Source organism: Salvelinus namaycush, chromosome 25 (genome assembly GCF_016432855.1).
Source record: "Salvelinus namaycush isolate Seneca chromosome 25, SaNama_1.0, whole genome shotgun sequence".
NCBI classification, from domain to species: domain Eukaryota; kingdom Metazoa; phylum Chordata; class Actinopteri; order Salmoniformes; family Salmonidae; genus Salvelinus; species Salvelinus namaycush.
In genome coordinates, this window is record NC_052331.1 from 31,142,171 (window position 1) to 31,150,730 (window position 8,560).

The 8,560-nt window shown below is 39.2% G+C and overlaps 1 protein-coding gene across 1 annotated transcript; it reads left to right on the forward strand.

The window, feature by feature from the left end:
- Nucleotides 1-3,655: 3,655 nt before the first annotated feature.
- LOC120020477 (ubiquitin-60S ribosomal protein L40-like) lies at nucleotides 3,656-7,119 on the forward strand. The gene is made up of 5 exons (XM_038964177.1): nucleotides 3,656-3,760; nucleotides 4,357-4,468; nucleotides 4,645-4,731; nucleotides 5,405-5,507; nucleotides 6,961-7,119. The coding sequence occupies exons 2-5, from the start codon at nucleotides 4,366-4,368 to the stop codon at nucleotides 7,052-7,054; spliced, it is 387 nt and encodes a 128-aa protein (XP_038820105.1). The 5' UTR covers nucleotides 3,656-3,760; nucleotides 4,357-4,365; the 3' UTR covers nucleotides 7,055-7,119.
- The last annotated feature ends 1,441 nt before the right edge of the window (nucleotides 7,120-8,560 follow it).

Consider the following 8,560-nt stretch of genomic DNA (forward strand, 5'->3'; position numbering starts at 1 on the left):
ATGTCACACCAGGGTAAGCCTACACGAAACACAGCCCTTATTGTAAGTGTTTTCTAATATCCCCTATGGGAAAAACGAATGGAACAATTTCCTTGTTTGACCACCAGTTTTTATAGGTATCATGAATCATACTGTGGTACTCTATCGATCTGTTGTTGGTGAGTGTCAATCTTACGGAAACCGCAAAGGGGAGACATTGCTACACATATGACATCTACTTGCAGGATTGCTTTCCAAAAACAACACAGATTTTTTTTAAACAATGCCCGGGAGAGCATTTGTAAACTGATGTAGGCAATTATCTTCCTCTTGCATGGCATGACTTGCAATCCTATCCGTGTTTACCGCAGGAGAGGTAGCTATTAAAGACATCGTTTTTTCTTACGGTCAACGCGCCAACTTCGCCAAGAAGCCTCCAGACCAGTAGATGGTGGTAACGTGATGCGTGACGTGTGAGTTTGGGAGCCCAGCAGGGTTGCCATGGTCGTGGTTTTCCGAAAATTGGGCTACATTGAAAACGAAGTTGCGGATGAAAATGTATTGTTCGTGGGGGGCGCGTTTTTGGTGTACTTCTAAATTGCACCGCGGCCGCCATGGCATTTTTCTTAATATATATATTTTTCCTTGTGACCTGCTGCTGATTGAGTGAGTGACTGAACTTTTGTGAGTGTAATGTTTACTGTTCATTTTTTATTGTTTAATTCACTTTTGTTTATGATCTATTTCACTTGCTTTGGCAATGTAAACACATGTTTCCCATGCCAATAAAGCCCTTTGAATTGAATTGGGGGAGGGCCAGAGGGGTGCGTGTGCATTGAGAGCACTGAGAGAATCAGTTTTATCAGTTGTAGGTAGGCTATTTAGATTGGTCATTATGGAGACATTTTTTCCATAAAGCATATTAAGTTAACGCGCTAGAACTGATATAACGGCGACAACGCATTGGAAAATAACTTTAGGCGTACTAGAGCGCTTTAGATATATTCGATCAGAGGTGAGTAAACTGTATTGTAATGTCGACTTTTCTTATGGTTAACCATATCAAGCGAAGGGTCTTACTCATGCTCAGTTCTAGGGGCACAGCATCGTTCTAAGGCACAGCAGCGTTCTAAGGCACAGCATCTCAGTGCAAGAGGCGTCACTATAGTCCCTGGTTCAAATCCAGGCTGTATCACAACTGGCATTGATTGGTCCCATAGGGCGGTGCACAATTGACCCAGCATTGTCCAGGTTTGGCCGGCGTAGGCCATCATTGCTAATAACTATTTGTTCTTAACTGACTTGCCTAGCTAAATAAAAATATATATAGGCCACTTGTGTAGCCTACCTGGAGCTGGCAAACAGATTTAATAAATAGCTTATAACTCAGGTTGTTGTAGCCTTGTTATTATGCAATTATTAATGGCCACGTTTAGTTAATTCAATTGGAAGTTATCAATTGTGATCATGGTCACAGCTCTATCGCAAATGTATCATTCTCCACATATAATGTCAGATGCATTGTGGACTTTCCCTGAAATGACATGTTGGCCTATAAGTGGCTATAGGCTATCTGCATCTAGCTAGGCAAACCATGGCAAATTTGAATTGCAATTATAAACCAAGATTTTAGTCAGTAGCCTATGCCTATTGAAATAACAAGTCAATCTCGCAAATAGGCCATTTATAATGGTTTGTAGTCTTAACATCTGGCACAATATTTATTTATTTTGATTTAACCTTTATTTAACCAGGAAGGGCTCATTGAGATTTGAGATCTCTTTTTCAAGAGCGTCCTGGCCAAGATAGGCAGCAACAAGTCATTACACAATTACAGACAGACAACATAAAAACTATAGGTAATCTAGTAAAAAAACATAGAATTCACAAGAGTATAACAAAATCATAAAATAGCTAATTAAAAACATTGACAGGTCAGGGAATCAGCCTCTAAATCCTTCATCAATGATTTAAAAACACTCTGGACAAGTTCTTCCAATTTAAAAGTATTTTGTAAGGCATTCCAAGCCAATGACGCAGAGTACATAAAAGCCCTTTTACCAAATTCAGTTCAGACATTTGGAACAGTTAGCAGGATAAAGTCCTGCGAACGAAGAGAGTACCCACCACATTTCTGAACAATAAAAATGGCCAAATAAAATGGTAGTAAACCCAAAATGGCTTTGTAAGTAAAGGTATACCAGTGACTGAGCCTATGATTGACTAGAGAAGGCCAGCCAACCCTTGTATATAAAGTGCAATGGTGCGTAAGGGTTTTGCAGTTTAAATAAATCTCAATGCTCCATGGTAAAGGGTGTCAATTGATCTCAAACACTGAGTGGAAGCATTCATATATAAAATATCCCCATAGTCTAGTAAAGGCATAAATGTAGCTGATACTAGCCTCCTTCTGGCTTCAATAGAAAAACAGGCCTTATTCCTAAAATAAAATCCCAACTTCAGCTTCATTTTTTTTGTCATTTAAAAGAAGCTGTCATCAATTAAAATTCCAAGATATTTATATGAGGTTACAGTCTCAATCTCATTGCCCTGACAGGTAGTAATAGGTGAACGGTTCAGAGGTCTATTTATTGCTTTAGAAAACACCATTAGTTTAGTTTTGTCAGTATTGAGGATGAGCTTCAATTGACACAAGGTATGTTGAACAGTATAAAAAGCAGTTTTCAAGTTCTGGAAAGCTTTTGTGAGAGATGAGGCACAACAATAAATAACAGTATCATCAGCATAAAAGTGAAGTTGTGCATTTTGCAAATTTTTGTCTAAATTATAGAAATAGTGAATAAGAAGAGACCAAGTACAGAGCCCTGGGGCACACCATTACAGACAATTTAACAGACATGAGCCCATCAAATTGAGTGCACTGAGTTCTGTCAGACAGATAGTTAGCAAACCATGCAACTGCATGCTCCGAAAGACCTACGCTCGACAATCTCTGCCTCAGTATAATAACAGCACAATTTCCAGAAAATAGTACAACATTCGCTTTTTGAAGTTCGTCCAAGTGTTTCTTGCACAGAGATTTCAAGATCCTCTGTCCAACTTTCATCACTCAAACTCTCCTGTTGGATTTATCTATAGTTATGCACATGTGCAAGCAGGATTTATTTCCAATTATAAACAGGGTGGTTTGAGCCCTGAATGCTGATTGGTTTAAAGCCATGGTATAGCAGACTGTGTATCACGGGAATTACCCAAAAATACTTTTTGCTATTCTAATTAGGTTGTTAACCAGTTTATAATAGCAATAAGGCACCTCAGGGGTTTGTGGTATATGACCAATATACCACAGTTAAGGGCTATGTCCTAAGAATAGCTCTTAGCTGTGGTATATTGGCCATTACCACGCCTCCTTGGGTCGTATTACTGAATAATAGCTGTCAAAATAAGTTAAATTGATCTGGAGAGTTTAATAAGGGTGATTTATCTTTTCTCTTGTGACATATTCTTAAACTTGCAAGAATTATTATATTGATGGAAAACCGAATTTTTCTTTCTAGCCTATGTCGTTAAAAATGACGTCGATATTCCTTCTTAATTCGCTCGATACGTTATAGACTAAGGGTTTCGTGGATAAATGTGGCAACTCCTCTCTTGCTACAAAAAAACAAAACATTAAAGACCTAGTTGTCTGCCTTGTGGCGGGTTTTCAGAGGTCAAGGGATAGAAATTTTAGCTAGACCTGGCAACCTTTAGCCGAAGGAAGAATGATGAAAACCATCAAGTTCCTGCTTTCCTGTTCTCCAGAAGCAGTTGTCTGACGGTGAGTGTTATTAAACCAGCTAAGCGTATCTTCAACATTATGGATATATTTTGAGGATTGACTATCAGCGAGTGTTTTATGTCTAGATATCTGACATTAATTGAGGAGTGACTGTTCATCAGTGTGTGAGAAACGGGACTAATAGCTAGCTGTGTGACATTAGACGGTAACGTTAGCTAACGTTAGCTTGCTAACAACCGTGGCCCTGTGTGCCATGTGCCATTTCCAAATGGGTTAGCTAAACTCATAACGTTAGCTACAGCCATATCACTAGTGTGTAGCTAAAGCATTACAAACATGTTATCCAGTACTGTAATTGTCAGATGACAAGTGACTGGTGAAATAATTGACTGTAACGTTATTCAGATATTATTAACTTACTAAACAGCCCACAACGTACAAGCATTGCCAGTTTTATTAACGGTAAGTTAGCTAACTAACGTGCTAGTTGTATGAAACTAGTAATTTCGTAGCCTGCTGATTTTTAAAGCTAACTGGTAAAATATTCTCCGTTGAGCATGCTTTTCACTCCAGGACCACGCTTAATCTGTGTCCAGGAAACTGGCCTATAATGTTTACCTGCCTTGTTTCTACAGCCAACAAAGATGCAGATCTTTGTGAAAACGTTGACGGGTAAAACCATCACCCTTGAGGTGGAACCCAGTGACACCATCGAGAATGTGAAGGCCAAGATTCAAGACAAAGAAGGTAACACTCAATCTCAGCAACAGTAAAAGTTGCTGGGCACTGATCTAGGATTAGTTTACCTTCCACCTGAGAACCGAAAATCAACATAAGATATGTGTATATGGACAACTACTCCAGTTGGTGTGATGTGGATGGTTTGATGGCTAACCTACTTAGTTTGCTGCCTTCCCTTTCAGGTATTCCTCCTGACCAACAGCGACTCATCTTCGCTGGCAAACAGTTGGAGGATGGCCGCACATTGTCAGACTACAACATTCAGAAAGGTACTTCTTGACTAATCCAATGATGGAGATAATACTGTTTGTTCAGACAATGACAGACAAGTGTTCAGTGTTTACACTAATCTGTCATGGCATTGAGGCTTATATCACATCTTAGTCCATGGGAACATGTGAGCAGTCTGTCTGGGGAGCGGCAGGTAGCCTAGTGGTTAAGAGCGTTGAACCAGTAAATAAAAGGTTGTTGGTTCAAAATCCCCAAGATGACTAGGTGGAAAATCTGCTGATGTGCCCTTGAGCAAGACATTTAACCCTAATGGCTCCTGTGAATCGCTCTGGATAAGAGCGTCAGCTAAATGACTAAAATGTGAAATATTATGCATGCTGTAATAGTCATGCATCACATATTAGCAGTTAATGCCACTGGCCCTAAACAAAAATAATAATAAAGTTTATATAAAAAAAAATATATATATATATATAAGGCCCTAACAAACAAAAAACTTTATATAAGACCCTAACAAAAATACAAATGTTTATATAAAAATGTCAGGGCAAATGTTCAACTCTTAGAAATACAATTTGTGATACTACCTGGAAAACAGTGGCATGTGTTACTTAGTGGACTATCCTGGCTAAATAAATACAATTAAATAAATTATACTGTGTAATCTTGTTGATGTGTAATTTGTTAATGTCTCACTACTTTGCTTCCCAGAGTCCACTCTTCATCTCGTCCTTCGTCTGAGAGGGGGTATTATCGAGCCTTCCCTGAGACAGCTGGCACAGAAATACAACTGTGACAAAATGATCTGCCGCAAGTATGTTTGCTTTCATTAACTGAAGACAAAATACACTGAACAAAAATATAAACGCAGCATGCAACAATTTCAAAGATTTTACTAAGTTGCGGTTCATATAAGGAATTCAGTCAACTGAAATAAATAAATTAGGCTCTAATTTATGGATTTCACATGACTGGGAATACAGATATGCATCTGTTGGTCACAATACCTGAAAAAAAGGTAAGGGTGTGAATCAGGATACCAGTCAGTATCTGATGTGACCACCATTTGCCGCGCAACATATCTCCTTCACATAGAGTTGATCAGGCTGTTGATTGTGGCATGAGGAATGTTGTCCCACTCCTCTTCAATGGCTGTGTGAAGTTGCTGGATATTAGCGGGAACTGGAACATGCTGTCGTACGCGTCGATCCAGAGTATCCCAAATAAGCTCAATGGGTGACATGTCTGGTGAGTATACAGGCCATGGAAAAACTGGGACATTTTCACTTCCAGGAATTGTGTACAGATCCTTGCGACATGGGGCGGTGCATAGTCATGCTGAAACATGAGGTGATGACGGCAGGTGAATGGCACGACAATTGGCCCCAGGATCTCATCACGGTATCTCTGCATTCAAATTGCCATAGATAAAATGCAGGTGTTTGTTGTCCATAGCTTATGTCTGCCCATACTATAAGCCCACCGCCACCATTGGTCACTATGTTCACAACGTTGACATCAGCAAATCTCTCACACACGCCGTCTGCCCGGTACAGTTAAAACCGGGATTCATCCAGCGTGCGTGCCAGTGGCCATCGAAGGTACGCATTTGCCCATTGAAGTTGGCTACGACGCCGAACTGCAGTCAGGTCAAGACCCTGGTGAGAACGACAAGCACGCAGATGAGCTTCCCTGAGACGGTTTCTGGCAGTTTGCAGAAATTCTTCGGTTGTGCAAACCCACAGTTTCATCAGCTGTCCAGGTGGCTGGTCTCAGATGATCCCGCAGGTGAAGAAGCTGGATGTGGAGGTCCTGGGCTGCCATTGTTACACACGGTCTGCAGTTGTGAGCCCTGCCAAATTATCTAAAACAACATTTGGAGTGGCTTATGGTAGAGAATTGAGCATGACATTTTCTGGCAACAGCTCTGGTGTGACAACTGCACATTTTAGTGTCCTGTTATAGTCCCCAGCACAAGGTGCATCTGTGTAATGATCATGCTGTTTAATCGGCTTCTTGATATGTCACACCTGTCAGGTGGATGGATAATCTTGGCAAAGGAGAAATGCTCACTGTAAACAAATTTGTGCACAATTTTAATGTTTTTGGTGAATATGGAACATTTCTGGATTTTTTTTAATTTCAGCTCATGAAACATGGGATCAACATTTTACATATTGCGTTTTATTTTTGTTCAGTGTAGAATTACAGCCATCTACTGACCCAGGTCTGTGGACTTAATGATGTTGGTGCACTCTGTATTACAGATGCTATGCACGTCTTCACCCCCGTGCAGTCAACTGCCGCAAAAAGAAGTGTGGGCACACCAGCAACCTGCGCCCCAAGAAGAAGCTGAAGTAAACTTGCATCCTTTCAATCTTTTGTCAAGGTTATCAATAAAATAAAATGGAAAAAGGGAAGGCTCATTCTTGCTGTCACAAATCTTGACTTACTACATAGCACAAGGCAGTTTTGATCACATTATTCTATGCCCTTTTATTTTTTAGACAGTTTATTTTGAACAAGGCTCATAAAAATAATAACATTTTGCTCCACTTCACTTGAGTGCCTTAATCTAAATATCATTTGTGCAATGAAACTTGCAATTTCATCACAAATACTTTTTTACAGTAAATGCAAATACATACAACCACTTACAAGGCCTATAGCGTTGTCTCCTATAAGCTGAACATCAAGCCCCTTCTACTGCTCTTAATGATTACATATGCTGGAGGGAAATAAGAGTTGATCAAATGCATTCATTCAAGTCTCAAAGATAGTTATATTTACGTAAAATTCATGAAGAGCTCAGTTCAATCCGTAGCGCTTTAGCATTCATGATTTAAATTTGAAAGGTCATTTCCGATTGCGCCGACATACAGCGTTATAGCGCAGATTTCCAGCGCTACGGATTATTTTTCTATCAATTATTAGACAATGGCTCTTTGAGAAGTCTTAATTTAACATTGACTTATTGCAAGAGCAAGCTCTTAAATCTTAGCGCTCATCTAAATCATCTACCTAATTATCAGGACTAATCTAGCTTTAATTTAACATTCTATGAACACAAATGAGAATCTGTTGAGTCAAGCTTTTGAAAGCTCTTACTTTGAGAACTCAACTCTCTTTGGTGCCTTTTAGTTCTTAGATGGTTGGAATATATTCACATGTATGCAAGTTACCCTCCCATGCCTCATACCTCTTATATCACACTTATCAGCATGCCATAGTACCAATAAAGTTTTTATATATTTACAACTGGTACCCGGACACATCTGACGTTTCTGTCAATAAACATGTTTCTTTACAGATTGTTTATCGCTCAGAGCACTTCACATGCATTGTTTTTTTTAAAGTATACAATTAGCAGACATGAGTCGTTAACATATCACAGGTTAAAGACTAACAATCTGTAGTGCTGAAGACCTGCGCTACAAGCACAATAGAAATTGAAAGGAAAAGTACATTTCAATCGCGCTTCAGTGCAGATCTTCAGTGTTACGGATTGAATCGAGCCCTAACTACGCTAATCATATTGATGTCCCAAGATTATTGCAGAGGCATATCTTTTGGTCTCTGTGACACTAACTTTGCTCAGATGTATAACAAACGGAATATTTTGATAAGGCTAATTCTTTACTTTCTTGTTATTGAATACCAATTATCTTGAGTTGTATGTTAATTTGATGTGAATTCTGTCAGCCACATTTTTTAAATTATCCATCTGCGTCATGTAATGCTCCTTTCCAAATACATGGTTGCACTGAGATCTCTCCCCCCGAAAATAAATCAACTCCTCTCACTGGAAAATTAAAATAGATAATCCACATTGCTCATTATACCATTATATTACCAAATTTGTATAAA